Here is a 21,783-nt window from a genome sequence, read left to right as displayed (position 1 = left end):
GTGGTGATTTCAGTAATTATGCCTCAGTTGCAATGATTAAACCAAAGATTTCCATTTGAACCTGAGATGTCTTTCTTGCCTGAGTACAACACTATGGGAGCCCAGCATTCCTGGAAAATGCCTGTCCACTTCTCAGCCCAAAGTAGAATGTATAGGTACCTATAGCAATGCTCAGAAACATGAGAAAAAGCCGTTCAGAATCAATACAGCTGCTTTCTTATTTGTAAACAAAGTCTAATGTCTCCTCCTCCTGCTCCTCCTCCACCTACACCACCACCACCTCCTCCACCATCACCTCCTCCTCCACCACCACCTCCTCCACCATCACCTCCTCCACCTACACCACCACCACCTCCTCCACCATCACCTCCTCCTCCACCACCACCTCCTCCACCATCACCTCCACCATCACCTCCTCCATCTCCTCCTCCTCCTCCTCCTCCTCCACCTCCTCCACCACCACCTCCTCCTCCACCACCTCCTCCTCCTCCTCCACCATCACCACCACCACCTCCTCCCCCTCCTTCTCCTCCTCCTCATCCACCACCACCTCCTTCTCCTCCCCCACCACTACAATGCCCTCCTCTTCCTCTTCCACCACCTCCTCCTCCTCCTCCTCTACCACCACCACCACCTCCTCCTCCACCACCACAACCTCCTCTTCCTCCTCCACCACCACCACCACCACCTCCTCCTCCTCCTCTTCCTCCTCCTCCACCTTCTCCTCCTCTACCACCACCACCACCATCTCCCCCTCATATTCCTCCTCCACCACAACCTCCTCCTCCTTCTCCTCCACCACCACCACCTCCTTCTCTTCCTTCTGCACCACCTCCTTCTCTTCCTTCTGCACCACCTCCTCCTCCACCACCACCTCTTCTTCTTCCTCCTCCTCCTCCTCCACCATTACCTCCTCCTCCACCACCTCCTCCTCCTACTCGTCCACCACCACCACCACCTCCTCCTCCTCCTCCTTTTCCTCCACCACCATCTCCTCCTCCTCCACCACCTCCTTTTCCACCACCACCTCCTCCTACTCCTCTGCCTCCACCACCACCACCTCCTCCTCCTTCTCCTCCTCCTCCTCCTCTTCCTCCTCCTTCTCCTCCTCCTCAACCACCACCACCTCCTCCTCCTCCTCCTCTACCACCACGACCACCTCCTCCTCCACCACCACCACGACCACCTCCTCCTCCTCCTCCTCCTCTTCACCACCATCACCTCCTCCTGCTCCTCTTCCTCCTCCTCCTCCACCACCACATTCTCCTCCTCCTTCTCCACCACCACCAGCAGCTCCTCCACCACCACCATGACCACCTCCTCCTCTGCCACCACCACAACCACCTCCTCCTCCTCATCCTCCACCACCACCTCCTCCTCCTCTTCCTCCTCCTCCTCCACCACCACATTCTCCTCCTCCTTCTCCTCCTCCACCACCACCACCTCTTCCTTCTCCTCTTCCTCCTCTTCCTCCACCGCCAGCTCCTCCTCCACCACAACCTTTGCGAGGAGCATGACCTGGATGAAGATACAGAGCACTGCCTCAGTAAGTTTGCTGATGATACCAAACTGGGAGGAGTAGCTGATACCCCAGAGGGCTGCGTTGCCATCCAGAGGGACCTGGACAGACTGGACAACTGGGTGGTGAAAAAACCTCATGCAATTCAACAAGGCCAAGTGCAAGGTCCTACACCTGGGGAGGAATAACCCCAGACACCAGGACAGGCTGGGGACTGACCTTCTGGAGAGCAGCTCTGCAGAGAGGGACCTGGGTGTCATGGTGGATGATAAGTTGACCATGAGGCAGCAGCGTGCTCTTGTGGCCAAGAAGGCCAATGGGATCCTGGGGTGCATTAAGAAGAGCGTCTCCAGCAGATTGAGGGAGGTAATCCTGCCCCTCTACTCGGCCCTGGTGAGGCCACATCTGGAGTATTGTGTCCAGTTCTGGGCCCCACAGTATAAGAGGGATGTGGAGCTGCTGGAGAGAGTCCAGCGCAGGGCTACAAGCATGATCAGGGGCCTGGAACATCTGCCCTATGAGGAGAGGCTGAGGGAGCTGGGCCTGTTCAGCCTGGAGAAGAGAAGGCTGAGAGGGGAGCTGATCAGTGTCTATAAGTACCTCAAGGGAGGCAGTGAGGAGGATGGTGCTGGCCTCTCTTCAGTGGTGGCCACCGACAGAACTAGAGGAAACAGCCAGAAACTGAAGCACCAAAAGTTCCACAGGAACTTAAGGAAAAATTTCTTGACAGTGAGGGTGACAGAGCACTGGAACAGGCTGCCCAGAGAGGTTGTGGAGTCTCCTTCTCTGGAGATCTTCAAAACCCGCTTGGACGCAGTCCTGTGCCACGTGCTCTAGGTGACCCTGTGTGTGCAGGGGGGTTGGACTAGATGACCTCTAGAGGTCCCTTCCAACCTTAAGCATTCTATGATTCTATGCGGCGTTGTGTGCGTATACGACATAGGCAAGACTAGCATCTGTGGGGAACAGGAGGTTTTGGTGGTTCCTGAAAGGGAAGGAAGAAAGCAGACACATGAGATAAAGATTGGATTCAGGCATAGAAGCAAGTAAAGATCTAATTCTTTGCTTAAAGAAGTAAAGAATAGCCCAAAGCAGAAATATAGGTGCTGCAGAACATACTGACTTATTTTGCAGAGGGACATGTTACCTGGTCCTTGTTCTCCTTGAATAAACACTAGTATAGCTTAAGGTAGCCCTAAGTGGTTTGTGAGACAGAGACCTCAAAAGTAGCTTTGTCTTTTTTGCAGTGAAAATAAATGGTTTTCCCAGCGTCTGACCACATTAAGAGTGAAGTGTATTTACTTTCAGGACAGAGCAATTTCATGAAAATGCATTTTCCTGCTGAAATAAAGTATTTACATTTCTCTCTAATTTTTTATTGGTTGCCTTTTAGTCGCTGAGAAAAATATTGAAATCTTGGCTATTTTCAATTTGTAAACATATGCATCGAAAGGAAAAGTCAAACCAGAATTTTCTTTGTTGGTTTTGGCCCAAATAAGTTAACCAAATTAGTTAAGTTTGGTAAATAGCTTTGCCTAGAGCAAACTACATTTTTAGATAATAAAAGAGGAAAAAAGAAAAAAAAAGAAAGGAAATAAAGAAAAGAAAGAAAACAATTTGCCCCTGCCCTCATTCCATCTTAGTTGGGCTGCTGTTTTTGGGGTGCCTGCAGTGACTCTGTCTGGATTCACACCCCTGATTTCATGTATAGAAGTTTTCAACAAGCTTGTGAGTGATCCCATTTGAATCTCAGACCTTAGTATGGGCTGCTTTGCCCTCTGCACTGAACCCAGACCAAAGCATCTGGTTTGGTGTCATAGGCACCAAAAAGGAATACACAGGCACCTGCTCAATTTTTCTCATTTTTTACAGGCTTCAATCTTGTTTGATTTCCTGGGCATGGGTACCTTAAAGTCTTCATACTTGTGAGAGCCTTTGGAAATTCACCACAACAGTGCTACTTTTAGTTTTTAGTACAGTACAACAGTAATACTTTCAACACTCTTTTTTTTTTTCTCTTTTTCTCTCTCTCCCATCTTTCTCCTCTCCATTCATTAGCTCATTGGCTTGTCTTCTGCTGCTCAAGTGACTTTAGGACGAGGAGAATTTGGGCAATATTTCAGCATCAATTTGGGATTTGGCATTGGTGTCACCTTGGGGATGCATGCAGCTGGAGGAGTCTCTGGTGAGTAGGACACCTGAGCATATGACATCTTTGTCCCGTGAAGTCCATGTGTCAGGCAGCAATGCTGGGCTGTGGAGCTGCAAGTGGCAGCAGCCAAACAGAGGCAGTGGCCTCGCCAACAAGAAGTACAGTCCTCCATGCCCAAACAAGAAGAGCAGAGCAGGGCCAGGGTCAGCCTTGTGATCCGGTCATCACCAGAAAAGTCCACAGGGGTGATGCAGGCTTGAGGTCAAGCCAAAGAGTTGAGAGGGGAAGATGAGATCAGGATCAACAAGGTGCAAGGCAGGCACAGTACACCCACAGTATGCTTAGAGACTGATCTTAAGTTCAGGTCCTGAGCCAAGATGGAGGGTGCATGGGTAGATGCCCCATTTAAGTCTTTTCACAATTCTTGCTCACAATTCATTTGTATTCAGAGCTGTGTGATCCCAAAGTTAGAGCTGCACCATATCAGCGCAGACCTTGAACACAACATCCAAACGCATGTGGTAGTGGCAGGAAAAGAGGTTCCATAGGAGGATTACAGAGAAAGGTGGTTCCAGGTTGGTCATTAGAGGTAATTAGAGCCTGTCAGTGCACTCAGGGTCCTCACAAAGTAGAGCAGAAGATACAGCGGGTAGTCTGGGCAACTCCTTGCTCACGTGTAAAGACTGGCCAGAGGCAAGTGGGAGAGAAACGACAGCAGAGATTTAGCCATCTTGTGCTCTCACACAGTCATCAGAGAAAGATTTTGGCAATGTATACATTAGACACTTGAAATATGCCATCAGAGCATGGCCCAAGGAGATATGAAGTGTAGGAGAAAGGGAGACTGTCGATACCAGCTGGTCATCAACAAGACTCGTTTATTAGTCGTTTATCCTGCTTTTTATACATTTCTTAATTAACCTCATGCATATTACAAAGCTTGAGCTCATGATTGGTTGCTAACGGTATTTGATTGTTTATTCGAAAGATAACTTCAGTCTGGCCAGCCCAGATTACGATCGATAAGCAAGCAGCTTCTTCATTCTTCCGGTATCAAACCGGTTCCTGCTTGCCTTTGTTCGTGCAGCTGCATCAACTTCTTTATCTCAAGTACACTCTGTCCTTTGTCTTACTTAGGCCCTCCAGCTCTGTCTGGCTATGTCCTTTCTCCATTAACCAGGTTTGAACAATGCTCTCTACAATGAAGTTAGGAAAACATGCTGCCAATATGACTCATGGGGAAGTAGATCACTTATTGTATAGGAGAATTTACCGCTGATGTAGCAACAAGGAATGGTATGCAAATTTTCTCCTTATCATCTACACCTCTGCAAGCATATTCACACATAAGCACACCCTGCACTCACACAAGGTGGTGTTTCAGTTGGTATCACTCACATGATGGAGCACTACCTCTGTCTTGGGCAATTTCTACATTCCCTTGCCCCAAGTAAGAAGATAAGGGCTCTAGTAGGCAGCAAATCAAAGCAAGTCCTTGCTCTTGAGCTGTGGAATAAGATTCTCAAAGCTGGGGACAGCTTTGAAAAGAAAGTTGTTCCACACGAGCAGTCAGCTCTTAGCTTCCCAATCTATTTACAACTGGTATATTCACCCTGGGATTCACCTTACTTTTGTCATGATTTTGCGGGAACTCACCTGAATGCTGCCATTACCCTCACACATTGCCTTTTAGGAAGCCTCTCCTGGAAAAAGCTCCAATTTTATGTGCTTGGCCAGTTCCTGGGCTCCTTTCTGGCAGCAGCTACTGTTTTTTGCATCTAGTATGGTATGGTTGCTTCTTTATTCTGGTGGTGGGGACAGTGCCGTGGATACTATGTCAGTCTTAGCTTACAGTCCATCAAAATGTTTCCCTTTACCATATGCAGCATGATGTCTGGGTGAAAAGGATGTGCTCTTGCTAGCAAGACAGATCCTTATAACTCAAGGCCAACACAAGGCCCAGGGAATTCCCACTACCAAAACCTGCCTCAAGGCTGGTAACTGCATTTTGGCAGTGTTTTGTTTCTAAGGTTTGGCACGTTCTCCAGTGCTCAGAGTCACTGTGGCTGAGGCTCTCATGGGATAACTGCACCAGAAAGTGCAAGAGCTCGAGTTAGATGAGCTACCAAGCATCAAGCACAGCTGGAGCTGTGTGGGGAACTCAGATGGACTGTGGAAAACAGCAGTTATTCTTGTTTGTGAAGCAAGTCTAAATCTCTGCCGCTGGCCCCTGGAGAAGGGATGGGGAGCTGTCTAGTTAAGGAAGCAACAGCAGACCAAATTCTCCTGGTGACAGATCAGAGAGACCGTGCTCTGGAAAGGATGTCTTGCTCTGGACACATCTGCTTTTGCCTCTTTTCCCATCGTGTCTGTACTGCCTGCAGCGAGTAGACATTGGTCCATACCACACATGATGAACTCCGTGCTGGCTGCTGTGCTAACTCCTATCTCCCTTTCTCCTAGAGGCACTGTATGACTACACCAAAGGCAACTTTACAGTGACTGGTCCAAATGCCATGGCAGGCATCTTCTCCACATACCCTGCTTCCTATATGTCCTTGATGGGAGGCTTCCTCATGGAAGTCAGTGGGGACAGCTGTGGTGTGCTAGGAGAAGGTGGATAGCAGTAGGTGCTACTGCACCTCTGGTACAGAGGACTCAGGGCTGTGTGTGCTGACCTAAGCACAACCCTTGCTTCAAGGAGTCCCTTGTCCTGACAATTGTCCAGCTGCAGGCAGAGTTCAAGGCAGCTTGGTGACTAAGTTGGGGAGCAGGACACAGAAATCATGCGCTCTAGCTGTGGGGGAGCTTGGGTCAAGGGAAGACTCTGTCAGCACAACAGCCCAAAGTGTGGCCAACACAGGTCACTGCGCTGGTATGAGCTGTGCTCAAGACAGCATTAACAGGAGGAAAGTTCCAAGCATGAGACCTCATTTTCACGGTCCCTCAATATGATGGGAGGGACTCCTCTGTTCTTGCAGCCACCTCCATGGGGTCTGCTGCTGTGGGGCCAAATCTGCCCCCTTCTCCACATGTGGTGGGTTAAGTCACTGCAAATCATATCTCAAGCCAAGGGCTGCCTGTTCCTTCCAGCCCTGTGTTGTCTCAGGAGAATCACCAAGCCTAAAGGATAACACTTCCAGGCTGCTTCTCGGCTCAGTTTGAGTGCCCTACAAGCACTTCCCCTTGCACTTAGCCCGGGCAATGGGATATCCGAAGCTGAGCTACAGCAGGAATCATCTCCCATGGCTTCTGGGCAATAACCTGAGCTGATCTTCCTGGATCTTATATTTGCTCTACACTCTAGGCAGCTCTTCTGGATACCTCTAACCAGTACAGGTGTCCTGGGACTGACTTTCCAGGAACACAGCCTGTCTGGTTTGAACCTCTGGAGGTTTGACCAGCCCATTTGGCATTGAATACAGTTTATTCCCAGCACTTAACACAATATCAAGATGTCCAGAAATAAGAGGGGAATAAAACCTTGTCTCAGATATTAAAAACAATTAGTTTTAGTTTTTTTTGCCATTAGCTTTTTTTATCAGAAGACTTGACAGTGAATGCAAACCACCTGCACAGCATACCGGTGAGATAGCTATATAACTATTCTTTGTAATCTCTAATATTGCCCTGCTGAATCCCAGTCATACAGCAAAACCTCCATCCTGATGTTATTTCTACCTGGTTTGAGTATTTACTCCTTTGGGGATGTCTTATAGGACTTGGGGTTATTCCCAAGCATGCCCCATACTCGGCATTGCTACAGGAGAAGGGACATTCACGTTTAATTCAAGTCTGAGGAAACCCATGTTTTTGTTTCTGAGCTGATGAAGCTCTGCCTGGCTGTGATGGGGAGCATGGTGAGAGCTGAAGAACCTCCAGATGGTCCCCTGATTGCTCAGCCTCCTATGCAACGTGCTCCATAGAGCTGCATCAGAAAGTAAATGACAAAATGTTGTCAAGAGATAAGAGTTTCTGCTCTTTCTGTTATCTTTCCAAGCAGTCCAATAACATTAGTGTCCTTGATTTGACCAGAGCTTGAATCCTACCTGCTCTTCTAGTCTGGGAAGCCACATCCTCTCTGTTGAGCACAATCCTTCTGCCTTTGCCATTCTCTCTACTGACTTGTTTTCCCTTTCCTGCTCCCGCAGATTATAGTGACAATGATGCTGTTCTTGGGCATTCCAGTCATCCATGATAAGAAAAATAATGCAGTCCTGAAGGGGACACAGGCCCTGCTCACAGGTATCCTGGTCCTAGGAATTGGTCTGTTGATGGGGATGAACATGGGCTACTCCATGAACCCCTCCAGGGACTTGCCCCCCAGGGTCTTCACTGCCATTGCTGGCTGGGGAATGGACGTCTTCATGTGAGTTACCTGTTTGCCTGTTTGGATTTTATACTGACCAGCTCACAGAAGAGCAGATAAACCCAAGCAATTAAGCTTTTTTTTTTTTTTTTTTTTTTTTTTTCCCCAAATGACGCTATGCCTGCAATGTGGCCTCTCCCTTTTCAGTAAGTGAGGGTGTCATGCACAGGGGAGCCCTGCGTGTCGCATACACCTAATTTGGAGTACACCAAATCTCCGGCATGGGATTCAGCTCCACATTCAGATACCTAAATTTAGAGACCTACACCACAGGAGTCTACCTGTGAGTAGAGATCTAGCTGGTTACTGCAGTGAGTAGAGAGCCAGAGAGTTATTCAGATGATCTGAAAGGAGGTAGTTACAGCTGGATTGCTAAATGGCTCTAATAAATTTACACATATGAATTTGGAGATGAAACCCTATCTCCTAGTATCTAGTAAGCCTGGGTCTCATGTCACAGCTGTTCCCACAGTGATGGCATTAGTAGAGTCTCCCTGCTCTGCTGCCCGTTTTCATGAAACTTGAAGAAAATATTACTGAGAGTTTGACCTCCCTATAAAGTTTGGTAATGGAAATGCAAATGTTATTGAAAATGGGGAAGGGGGGGAATAGTGTCTCTGGCAGCCACATTCACTGGGATTGCACAGACTATTTCTTAAGGAGAACAGGACACCTGCAGAGAGTGCAGAGCAAGTTTCTAGAACAGGAAACCCACTAGCAGTGCAGACCAGTAGGGAGAACAACTGTCCCTCATGCAATTAGTCTGATGGATGCAGAATGTTTAAGCTAAATGTGCCAGGTTATTCACCTGGCTTTCTCTAAAGCAGCAGATGAAGATGAAATAATTGAAAACCAAACTGCATCTTCCTAGTGCTTCAACAACTAGGTGCTTGTATGGCTATGGTGTAAGTGGTAAGAGTGAATCAAGGGTGAATATTAATCTGTGCCTTACAAAGGTGGAAGGTGTCCTGCAAAGTGTAATTCCTGGCATCCTGCAAAGGAATTTCCTACCAGGAATTACATTTTGCAGGAATTAAATGGTAGGAGGTTTAACTGTGGTTAAACCACAGTTCTGGGAAGGAGTTCTGGGTTAATTTTCCTACTGTCCATGATACTTTGCACACATTGCTTATGCTTTCTGCGTCTGTCAGTAGTGAAGGGTTTCTACCTCCTGCACACAAAGATGCAGAGAGTCCATGGATTTCATATGAAATAATATGAAGCCCATGGAAACCATAAAGAAACTTTATTTGATTGAGAAGATTTTGCATGAAGCCCTTAGAGTCCCTGACCTAATGTAGCCAGCTTTTTGACAGTGAAAAATATTGCCCTCATGAAACTCTCTTCAGAATAGTTAGTTCCTGCAAGGAAAAATAACCCGGCTTGCAGCAGCACGGCAATGGTTTGTCTGGCTCACCAGAAGCCTGTTCTGTGTTTCTTTTTAGGGTTGGACAGGGCTGGTGGTGGATCCCACTCGTAGCTCCACTCCTGGGATGTCTTTTTGGTGTTTTAATCCACAAACTCTTTATTGATCTTCACAATCAGCCTGTCCTGGAAAGTGAAAATGAGAAAAGACAGCCAGGCATGGAAGTTTCTAGGATGTGGCAGTCATGTGCCCTGAGGAAAGGACCTGGAAGGAAATCTTAGTTGGACCATGTGCACTGGCAGTCAAAAGGTAACTGAATGGACACCAGCACGTGCAATGATACTACCAACGCATGCCGGTATTGTTTCCAGCACATGGAGAAATGGGAGACACATTTTTAATAAAGAAATTCTGCTCAACCAGACAAACTGGGTCTCTGATACACTGGGAAGCCTGGATAAGGCTAGTCTATGACCCAAAGAAGTATTTCAAACTCACTGTATAAAAAAAAAAAGGAGGGGGAGAAGAAAGAAAAATCACACTCCAGAGAAAAGCAAAGCAGAGCTGCAAGACTGCAGACTATAGCAACCAAAATACAAGATCCATAGTTAGACATGAAATAAGTATTAATCAGGGGATCGTGCCACTGAAAACACAGGCAACACCTTCACACTGACAGGAACATGTTAAAAAAAAAAAAAGTTGATCTGGAATATTCTTTGGTAAGATATAGATACTATACTAATGAACCACACATTTAGATTTGCTTCCATTTGCTAATTTGACACACTAACATCTACTCTGTCAGGGCACAAAGAAAAGCAAGGGAACTGACAGTCTAAAACTTTTTTTTTTTTTTTTGTCTGAACATTCAGCAAACACTGAAAAATTTGGTAAACGACAGGGTCTTACAATTCTTTGTAAAACTCTCCTGGAACAGATTGTTTTGTGCTATGTTGGCACAGTGAAACTATGCTTGTTAGTGAGAGGTTAGACTTTAACTACCAGCACATGAAAGGATTAAGACAACTCCCTTGACAGCAAGAACCTTTCTCCACTGTGACTGTACCAGAAACATGGGAAGAGACTGTTGTGCTTCAGCAGGAATTCTGACACTTCCATCTGAACCCCAGAAAGGGCCTGCAACAGCCTTACAAGTTTGAGAAAGCATTGGACTAAAGTAAAACCATACAAAATCTTCCAAAAAAAAAAAAAAAAAAGAAATAAAGTTCACAGGCCAGGTGATACACCTGGTACATGTAACAAGCAAATGACTGTGGCTCCAGGGTTGGGTGCAGCAAATGCACACAATGCAGGGCTCTCCAAGGGTAGGATATGATAGAGCATCCCTACTGCACAGAATCCCAGGAACTGGTGTTTAATGGCTTTGACAATTGATTATTTGCATTGAACTATTAAAGGGACTATCACTGCACCACTGTGGCATGAGGTGGGGTGGTAGATATTAACAGCCCTGCTTCCTCATTAGATCTTCTGTTATTATAATTCTGTTATTATAGCAGTTACAGCAGGACCTTCACCTGGTAAAAGATGCATATCAGCTTAAGAGGGCTAAAGAGCATTAGAGGATTTTCTTTAGCGTAGGGGATGTGAGAGGGCAGCTGCCAGGCCATCCCTCAAGGGCTCTTTGTGCAGTCATGTTTGAAGGAGTGTTGTGGGCAGTGCCAGAAGCCAGCAAAGTGTCACAAAGTTGGGGTTGATGGTTGCATAGGTTTTGAAAGGTGAGTGTTGGACAGAAGTGGAGGTGCTGTCATGCAGATGAGACTTGCGCCTGTATGAAACTGGGCACAAGTTTCACATAGTTCCTGGGTAAACTGTGAACTTTGGAGTAGCTCAAGGTGGGATCAAAAGACACTGTAACCCATTCCTTTTTGTTCAGAGATCCTCTACTGCAATAAAAAAGTTTGGCCTCCATACTGCTGTTGCTGTATGTTCTTGTGCATGTGCTCCCAAAGGCATCTTCAAATATCCAGTCACTCTGGAGGAAAATATTCATATCTTTATTAAAATACTGTTAAGCACTTACAGGGCAACTTGGTCTTTCCGAAGGTCATAAATGCTCGTGAAAGCCTCACAACATCCCTGTGAGGTAGGTTGACCTTATGCAATTCTGCAACTGCTTCATAAATAAAATATGCTGCTGTTTAAATAATCAGTGCTTACTTGGAGATAGTGACTTTGCATTCCCTACATAGGCACAGTACGGGTTAGCTCTATGATGTGTTTCCAGCATACCTAAGAAGACTGAATGGCATAGAAAATTAATGGAAACAGTCAGATGTTATTGAAAACCAGAAATGAATGTGTTAAAGTGCAGTTTTACCTGAAAACTTACAGTATAGAAAGTAGTATCAGGGCCTTCTAGGGCTGTAGGATCTCAATGGCCCCTGGTCAGATTCTGCCCAGTTAATAAGTGACAAAGGCTTTTTGAAAGCTCAGCTTTGCAAATGAATATGTGACAAATCAAGGCATCCTCCTGGTTTACAACATTCTAACACATTGATGCACCTGGAGCTGCTCCGGCTTAGTTGTCCTCAGCCAGGTCCCATGAGAGGAGAAAGCAGAGGCAATTAGGGCTCTTGCATCTTTTTGTTGCCTCCAGACTCATTATAGAGGACATCACACAGAGCTCACTGTCCCAAAGGATATGGCATGAAGGCCAAGGAATGATCTTGGCTGTAGAGCAAGTGGCTAGGCTAATTCAGGGACAGGGAAACTCCAGGTCCCTCTATACCGTGAATCTCAGAGTTGGAAGATTTTCCAGCCTGCTCCCATAACATGCAAGGTCAGGGCAGGTTTCTTTCAAAGGGGACAGCAGAAATATCCTCATATTCTGTATTTCAGCAAGGGTCTATTAAAGTAATAGTGACTCACATTTACTTTCATTTCACTGCTCTAGTCACACAGTACTAAGCCTTCCTATAGAGCAGTGACATCAAGGACTTCTTCATGTCTTCTGAAAAGCACATTTTGCAAGTAGCAGAAGTGAATTAAATCAATGTCTCAAAGCCACCAGGATCTACCTCCCATGTCAAAGTACATTGTGGTTATATTTCATGCAAATGCTGCCATGTAGTTTCCATGGGAAGATCTATTCATGCCCAACAAGGGGCTTCATCTGAAATTCTCATCATAGCTTATTGCAAATGACATCCAGGGTCAGATCTGTGGGTCTCGCTTCCTTGAAGGATTCCCAGGTTGTGAGGAAGTCTTGGAGGATGTCATGCCAGGATGGCTCTTTTAGGAGCCTGTCGGCTGGGAGGACAGTTTCTTTTTCATCACTGGAGTTTTGTTCTTGCTTTTAAACAATTTGTTGGGGTCCAGCTTGTTCACAAAGAAATCAGCTTCTTCAGAAAGGAGAGCCTTGTTGACAGTTTTGGGTTTATACATGTTAAACCATTGCTGAAAAGCAGGAATATTGGGGAAGGAAGATGTTAAAAATGAAACTGTCGTTAGACATTCCCTCCCTGCTCTCCCCTCATCCCCAAGACATGGTTTTAATCATACACGAGCAGGAACACATATCAGTTTGCATAATCCAGTCAACTACTGAAAAGTATCCTGTGGTAAGGATGGTCCCAGCTGTAGCTAGAGCCCCACATTCCAGAGAGGGAAGTGGAGACCCAAATACAAACCTAAAACTACCTTTCTCGCTGTGTAACTCCTATCAGGAGCAGCTCCTGACTTGAACCAACAGGAGAAAAAGCAAGGGGAGGGAATGAAACTAAATCACATTTATTTTGATTTAGAGAAGCAGAAAGAATTTAAGACTGTTTATGAAACAGAACCAAACTAGTTGTGCCACTTAAAATACAGCCCGTCTTTTCACATATACGCTACAGATTTTATTAACTCTTTACAAAAAGGATATATTTTGTTTCACTTCTGCCTTTTTATGTCTAGAAGTGATCACAATACTTTTTTTTTTTTTTTTTTTTGGTTCACAGATGCCCCCATAATGTTATGCCCTGCATTTTCCATCTCTTAGTACTCTTCCTATCAGTTGTCCATTGCATGATGTCAGGAAATGAAACTAGGGAATAAGATATTACAAACCTCACCGAAATTCACTGTCAGTTAAATGCTGAACAAGATAAATGGAAGATCAATATGAAAATTGTACAGGGCAATCACTTAATGTATTGCATAATGGAAAAGGGCTTTAATATATCATCCTTAAAGACCTTTAAAAATGATAATGGTTAACATATTAGGAGGATATAATTTAACAGAGACTGTGAAATGGCTAGGAAATATATGAGTGATTTCACTAAGGTTTGTGAATATACTGAACACACCAAAATGCTCTAGCAGAAAGGCAGAGCACAGGGATAAGCTAGAGTAACATGCACACAGCCTTGACTGATAAGGCAGACCACAGCACATCAGGGAAGAACCCAGAAATACAGAGAGCCAAATTCTGCAGGCACTGATAGATAGGAAGCAGGCAATGATTTTAGGGAGTAATTTTGATGCATGCACAGGGTTGAGGCAGGGATCAAGGAGTATCATGCTGACAATACAGCTCTCCTACCCGAGGTAAGGGCAGGACACTGATCAAGACCCATCAGCATGTGCAGACATTGCACAGGCTTGTGTGCTGTGATGAGCTGTATTAACAGCCCATACTCTGCCATTCCACAAGCTGGAAGCTGGGTTGGGGCTGAAAGCCCAGACAAACACAGAGGAATGGCAGGAGTCTCTAATAGCAGGGTTCAAACAGAGTAAAATAAATAGCAAATTTTAATAATAATAAGGTGCTGGACTGGTCTGCAGGCTGTACCTGGAGCAGGGAACAGCGTGGAAGTTGTGCTCTCCCAAAAATGCTTCTGGAACTGCTGGGATTTAAACTGCTCTTTTGGGCACTATATCCTCAGGGCACCTTGTTATGACTGAGAGGGATGGAAAGGGATTAACATCCCTTATAAGGCTGAAGCTCAGTCCTCCTCTGGGCTTCTGTCCTGCATGTATTTGGACCTCCCTTTCCACCTAGAGAGCTCTTGTTCTGTGCAATGTCCAGAGAGCTGATCTAGACTAATCTTACATAGCTGTGATAATGAATAGCCTTCTATCTCTTCACTTGATGGCAGTTATGGAAGCAGAGGTTGGCTTCAGAGCCAAGAAAGACAGAAATAGTTGAGGATCTACTATCTGCTATCAGAGGTCAAAGGCAGAACACAATTCAGGTGAAAAAAGCAGAGTTAACACAACAGTAGTGACTTGGGTCATGTAAATAAATGACAGCAATATGCTAGAGGGGAAAGGCTCATGGGCTCGCTAGAAGGACCTACCTGAGCCCTGCAGATTGCTTGTCAAAAGGTAGAAAAGTGTTTTCTGGTCCAGATTGACTTGAAATACTGACAAGCTTGATCCTTCTGTCTTACCTTGGCCTGGGGGCTGACCCCATAGCTGGTGAAGGCATATTGCCACTGTGGAAGCCCCAGGTAGGTGATGAGCAGGCGGTAGTAGGCCGTGAAGGTTTTGGTGAGGAAATGCCAATATAGAGCTCTGTCCAAGAACCATATCTCTGCGTCTGGGGAGACAACTTAAAAAGGAAACCAAAATTATGTTGCTGCTCTGCAGTGATAGACATCAACTCCTGGGCAGTGTGTGGTGGAGTACAATTACTCCCACACATATCTCAGGCCCCAGCTGATCACACATAACTGACAGTGCCCAGTGCTGACCACAAGGAACTAGGCGATACTGCTTGCAACTGGTGAGGTGAGAAACGGGCATGAGATCAGCAAAAAGGGGTATCTTTTCCCCAACATGGCATGAGGTCAGCAAACAAAGGTACATCTCCATTCCAAATATTCTATCACCATCAGTCAAACTCTGTGCTCATAAACAGTGCTACAGCCCAGAGCCCCCTGAGCTCTCCTGCATGCCAGCCGGCTGCACAGTGGTGAATATCTTTGGGACACCTCTCAGGGCCATTCTCTGGGAGTTAAGAGAACCTCTGACAAGAAACCATTGAAGCAGCAGGGAACTGAGGCTCGGGCAATAAGAAATGGGCAGTAAGATTCACTCACTACGACTATACCATCTTCAATAAATCTGTTTGTAATAAATCCCGAGTTAATAATACCTAAAAACTCCCTCCCTTGCCTGTGATGCAGTGTCAGCTGGGAGACGCAACATTCTTACCTGAAAGGCTGGACCTTCTAAAAGACAGCATCCCCGATTAACAAATACAACTATCCAGAGGCAGCATGGTTTAATGGTTGGAGCATGTGGGCTGAAGGGGTCTTGGTACTGCTCTCAGCCTTACTGAACACTCACGTAGTAGCCATTATACTCAGTTCCTCCACTGTAAAATGGATGTGATTCCTTCCCAACCTGAGGCTGACACTCCAGGTGGAGCATCTTTGGACAACAGTAATTTTGTAACTCAAATTCAAAGTACAATTATTGCAAACATTTATCTGTCCCACAAAATAAAAACAATAACTAATTCAGTAGTCAGTCATCTGTATTACTGAGTAGAGTCCAGAGTCTGGAAGCCACGGGAGTGTGTGCTGCCAAAAAAACCCACGTTTTGCAGAGACTTTCCACAGTGATTAAATATTTCTCTGAGGGGCAACTTCCTTGAAACAAATCACAGACAGATTAGCAAGGATAAAAATAAGTGACTTTTTACCTGATAAACTGGGACTCAGAACATTGCCAGTTAAGCACAATGCCTCCTATGCTAACATCAACACCCATAAACAAGGTTCCCTTCCCTTGCTCAGGTCATCCTTATCATTGAAAGGCAAGACAACAAGTCAGAAGTTTCTGACTGGGAATTTTAGACACACCCAATCACAGCACAAGATAACAACGGAAGGGTTTTACTATGAGCTGGTTGCATGTGCACACCCACATGCAGGATATGTAAACGTATACACATGTACAGAGTGACCTGTGCACTTTGAATGTCAGGTGACTGCTACTTTACACGTAATTGGGGTGTTTCACTAGTCCTTGATTGAAAACAACTTTCTGTGTAGCTATCAGAAGAAAGTTTGGCTTGCCTCTCCCACTTGACCCTCCCTGCCAAATTCTGACCTATTTGGCACCCAGAGGTATGGCAATATGTGCGAGGTGGCAGAACCAGTCTAAGACTGTCTCAGTGGGCTAAGGACTTTTTCTGCCATGCACCCTTTGCTTCTATGCAAAATATACCCCTTCCTTATCAAAATATGAGATTACTATTCTGAGACATACAATTAAGTGGAGATAGGTGAGTGGCTGAGCTCTGCATTATTTCAACATGATTGTCTGTAGGTCATACGTGAGTGTTTTCCTGTTTTGATGTGTAAATACACTATGCATGCAGAAATCAAAGGGAATGAAATGTTAGCTTCAGCTAAGTCAGTGCAAGGTCTGGCCACTTGAGTTTCATGCAGCCATGACTTCTAAGTGAATGTTCATATACAAATATAAAGATCAAAAATGTAAGATGATACTAAGTACCTGTCCCTCAGATATACCTGCAGCAACAGATGGCTAACTTCACTCTCTTCAGTCTTACCGGGTTTAGTGTGCTTATAAACGAGACGAACGTTCCCATTCCCATTGCATGGGTCTAATTCAAAGATAAGACTGCAAGAATCAAAGTGTGGCTTCTCTGATTTGTCTTCATTACCTTAAAAAACAGAAAAAAAAAAAGACCTTCAAGAAATATGTTTGGAAAGCTGACTGTGCTTCAGCTACAAAGAGTCAATCTATTTGGTACATATTAAAAAATCAACTGTTAGACTGGAAGAGCACTGAGGGGAGGAGTATTTTGATTATTGTTTTTGCTTTTTAATCTGCAGGATGACTTACATTTCTAGGCAGTCTGGAAATATACAACATTTTCCAATGTTATCTCACATTTAAATGCATATACCAAAGCTGTTTTTTTCCAGTTCTGAAAAGCATCCAGCAGTACAGCTGCTTTTTTACTACCAAGACAAAGATTGTTACCTTATGTTTATATAACACCAGAACTACACAAAGAGTTTATAAATTGAGTCACTCGAGGAAACCTTAGTTTAAAATCTAAAAAGGCAAAAGACAGAGCAGTAGGGCAAACTGGCTCTCTAAGAATATAGATATAACACTAGTGACTGGCAGAGTTAACAATCACCATGAAATTCACAGTATACAAGTCTACATATTGTGGAAGAATTGTTTGAAAGCAGGAACTGAGAGGAAAACTAGGGCCTAACAGAAGTTTTGGCATTACAGAGGCCTGCTTGGGGTGATAAACAGTCGCCACTTCCAGGATGGCTGGTACGCACGGACTCTGCTCCTCCACGGTTCCCTGGGCAACGCAATCTGCCCTCCTCGCAGCTGCAAAGGGGAGTAACGGAGGATGGAGCGGAGTGAAGGCACCGCGGCCAAACTCTGTTGCACTCCCTGTGCTGGGCTGCTGCTAAGCCGCACAGTGGCTGTCTAATGGGAGATATACGAGAACATGTCCGGTGCTGAGCCAGCAAAGGTGGCAAATCACTCCTTTCAGATGAACTTTGCTTGAACTTTGCTCATTATAATGTGAAAACCACACCTCCATCCCAAAAGTTACCCGCCTCCGAGGTACGACCACCCCTCACTGAGCCTGCACTCCAGATTTTCGGTTGACTGTACCTTTAAATGAAAGCGAGAAACTTTTTCACCAATCAATAACATTATTAAGTATGACTCTAGTCACTCAAGCTCCACCTGAATGTAAAGAAAAGTATAAAAGGTGAACTAAGGATGAAAAGTCTGGGGGGGAAGAAACCATTGTAACTCCTGGGTCAGTCGACAGGCTGAGCCCCCTTCCCTCCCCTCGCCCTGGGACACTGCCTGAGGAGACTAAGAAGTGAGAGGGAAGGATCCATCATAAATTCTGGATCAGTCGATGCGCTGATCCCCCTTTCCTCCCCTTGCGTCAGGACGCCGCCTGAGGAGACTCGAGACTGAGAGCCCTCTCCCATCTTCTGGGGTGAGTGATGATTGCACATTTGTACATCAGAGCTAGCTAAAACCCCACACTCTAGTAGAGAATTTCCTGTACTGACATCTGAAACCTGCTTTGTAAATGTTGCATTTGAATAAATCATACTGTTTGTGAACTCGACTACTTGTTTGGGGGGAGGCGATCGGACCTACAGTCCACAGACTGTTTGTGAATCCGATACTGATTTGATATATCCTTCCCCCCCCCCCCACCACTACCGCTACGGCTTTCAAACTGCAACATTTCACACATATCTCAAGGCTCTAGAGCACTAATGGGACATATGGTAGATATGGCCCAGGAGACAAAAAAAGAAAAAATCTCTACTTGGAGTGACCTTTTCTCTTGTTATATCCATATACTATACCCTAATATTATCTTAACAAAGCCAAGGGGGTGAGGCAAAGCATGTGCTCTGGCCTGCTAATAGAACATTACCTTCCTCATCCGTGTCATCTTGCATATCAGGAAGAGTTGGAGCATTAGGCAGAGCGTCCATTGAGGAACGCCCAAGTCGGCATAGCTTCGAAACACTATTGATCACCATGGAACCCAGGGGCATTGGGGTATCTGCAATAAGACTGATCATTAATTATATTCTAGCATCAGGAAAGCAGAAGAGGTATTTTTGTTTCACAAAACATCAGTGAAATCTTTTCAAAACAGAGAGATGAAGAAGAGATGGGTATGTCCATCAAGGCTGGATACTTAACCAAGCCAGTCTTCATGGGAGCAAAAATTAGTCTTTTTTTTTTCCCCACACAGCACTACCTCAGCTGATTCTGGCTCACTATAAAACCGAAGAAATTTTAACTCAGAGGTCATTACTATATCTGATCTAATCTGGACTAGGAAATGAGAATTGTTATTTGTGCATTGCCTCAGTTCAATGCAGGTAAAGGAACTAAAAGAACTGTGCTGCTGACTAGGGTTGTGATACAGCCGTGTCAGGCCAATCTCATGAAATGGGCTATTAAAAATCTTAGTTAGCTGCAGCCACCGCCACAAAAAGCTCTTCCATTTTTCTGTCCTTTATGCCAAGAATCATGCCTCCCATCTGCAACTTACTGGGCAGCTTATCCTCTTCCACATCATATACCTGCTCAGGGTGCATGCTCTTGGGTCCTTCTCCAACATGGGATACCACCAGAATGGCAGCACATGGGTGCTCCTGAATGAATGCTTGGACTTGTCACCTGTCTCTCCTTCTGATGAATCTGTGCTTACATTAGTCACCAAGTCACAACTCCCCAGTTAAGCTAGATGTCAGCATGAAGGGCCTCAGAAGGCACAGCTGGATGTTTGCTCAAACAAGACATTTATGTGATCCGCCTCAGACTCTGTGCACTCATGTGCCCTGAAAACAAGACCCATCAGAGACATCACCACCTCTTCTCCCTCTTGCGACGATTACAGAGGGCACTCGAGGAGCGAGTGAAATCATATTTCATCACCCATATCCGATCGCACACGACACTGCCTGGTCCTACGGCAGAAGGAAATCGCATAGCTGATCGATTGACGGCTGCTGCAGTCCTGCCTGACTTAATGAAACAAGCAGAACTGTCACACCAATTCTTCCACCAGAATGCTTGCGCATTGAAGTGCATGTTTGGACTAACCATGAATCGGGCACAGGACATCATATCAGCCTGCCCGGACTGCCAAATGCAGCAGATCCCGCCTGTGGTGGGGACAAACCCAGGAGGGTGGCAATCGGGCCAGCTGTGGCAGATGGACGTAACACACGCACCGGAGTTTGACAGGTTAAAGTATGTCCATGTGTCTGTGGATACTTTTTCGGGTGTGATAGTTGCTACTGCTCACTGTGGGGAAGGCGTGAAGGATGTAAAGAGACATTTGTTAAGCGCTTTCGCGATGCTTGGGGTGCCAACTCAGATAAAAACCAATAATGGGCCAGCGTACAGTTCTCGCGCGTTAGCAATGTTTTTCCAGACAAGGGGAATCCGGCACATAACAGGAATTCCACGGTCCCCCACAGGGCAAGCTATAGTAGAACGTGCTCACGGCTCTCTGAAAAAAATGCTAGAAAAACAAAAAAGGGGGAGTGAAGGGTACACCCCCCAGGACCGTTTAAATAAGGCAATGTATTAAATTTTCTAAATCGGGAAGAACATGGCTTGATCCCGATTGAACATCATCATCAGGCAAGGAAAGAGCAACAAAGTGAGGGACAGGCAAAAGTAATGTATAAAGACTTACACACGCAAAAATGGGAGGGCCCAGTACCTCTAATAACCTGGGGGCAAGGGTATGCTTGTATTCATGTTGCAGGACAAAACCGTTGGGTACCGGCGCGATGGATAAAGCCAGCATTATCAACACCAACGGCTGCGGAGAGAGGAGAAGATCCCGAGGAAGAGTTCCAACAATCATCGGAGGACTAATCCTCTATGGACTTGCTGCAACCAAAGCGATCACTGCAATGCCAGCACCACCACTTCAACCTCGAGAGAATGTGTGGGTAACCTTGGGGCACCTGGGGAACCAGACTCAAACGAATATTTGTAATGGGATGTATAGTGCTAACTGTAATCATAATCCCTTGTATGTATTTGCCACGTCTCATACAATTGATACGTGCCTTAATGGAAAGAATGATAATGACCGTTCTAAAGAGGAATGCGAATTTAGTCACCACTGTTGAAGAAAAGAAGAAGAACTTGCTGAACTGTTGGGAGGTTTTACAGCGTTGCCAAAGCCAACTCCTTGGCTATTGCGCTTTGGGTCCTTAACTATGCCTGGTGCTAGAAAACAAAAAAGAGAGAGATGTGGGAAACAGAGAAACTGTGGGAAGCTGTGGGAACGGTGAAAGTTAGGAGTGGGAAACTGTGAAAGTTAGGAATAACAGATTAGCAGATAGAGAAACCTAAAACACAGGCTGGACGCACCGATCTCTGGTTGGGTACCTGTTGTCTGTTAGCAGGATTGGACCCAGATAGCAACAGAGTCAAGGAATTGGCTGAAGGCAGGGGGAGGGAGCGCGTGGACACTGTATGCTCACATACTCGGAGAATATATGTTTGGTCTGATGTTCAATAAAATGCCTTCTGGCCCTAAACCTTAAGCCCCTGCTCCTTCGATGATTCCCACAGGCTTGTACAAGAAAAATGAACAGGTAATGAGATATGGAACACAACACACCTGATGATTCATGTATTTTGTGACAGGATTTTCAACTTCCTCCAGAAAGTTATTTTTCTTTCATTTGGCTAGTTAAGAAGAAATCCTACAGGAGATTACTTGCTCTCTGCATAGTGAGCTTGACACCTCAAGCAAGGAAACTCAGAATAACAAGCTTTATGAGCATTCAAGGGTCAGCAGTAATGTCCCTGTGCAGGGCTTATCCTGCCACTAATCA

General features: G+C 45.5%; 1 protein-coding gene and 1 pseudogene across 2 annotated transcripts; one reads left to right on the top strand and one right to left on the bottom strand.

Moving 5' to 3' along the window:
* The first annotated feature begins 1,513 nt into the window (after window positions 1-1,513).
* LOC104567809 (aquaporin-7-like) lies at window positions 1,514-9,780 on the top strand (annotated as a pseudogene). The gene is made up of 6 exons (XR_015914224.1): window positions 1,514-1,546; window positions 3,578-3,707; window positions 5,323-5,457; window positions 6,135-6,253; window positions 7,823-8,040; window positions 9,486-9,780. The product of XR_015914224.1 is annotated as an aquaporin-7-like (transcript).
* A 2,674-nt stretch (window positions 9,781-12,454) lies between these two features.
* On the bottom strand, window positions 12,455-19,533 carry LOC104567808 (tubulin polyglutamylase complex subunit 2-like). Its single transcript, XM_010214661.2, has 5 exons — window positions 19,470-19,533; window positions 18,840-18,971; window positions 16,947-17,060; window positions 14,812-14,972; window positions 12,455-12,829 (listed from the first exon to the last, which is right to left on the bottom strand). Exons 1-5 carry the CDS (start codon window positions 19,513-19,515, stop codon window positions 12,668-12,670), a joined length of 615 nt encoding a protein of 204 aa, XP_010212963.2. The 5' UTR covers window positions 19,516-19,533; the 3' UTR covers window positions 12,455-12,667.
* Between the last annotated feature and the right edge of the window lie 2,250 nt (window positions 19,534-21,783).

Source organism: Tinamus guttatus, unplaced genomic scaffold, assembly GCF_059628265.1.
Source record: "Tinamus guttatus ecotype Peru unplaced genomic scaffold, ASM5962826v1 Tinamus_guttatus_pri_ptg001006l, whole genome shotgun sequence".
Lineage (NCBI taxonomy): Eukaryota > Metazoa > Chordata > Aves > Tinamiformes > Tinamidae > Tinamus > Tinamus guttatus.
The sequence above is the reverse complement of the archived record's forward strand: the minus strand, read 5'-3'. Positions and strand labels throughout refer to the sequence as shown.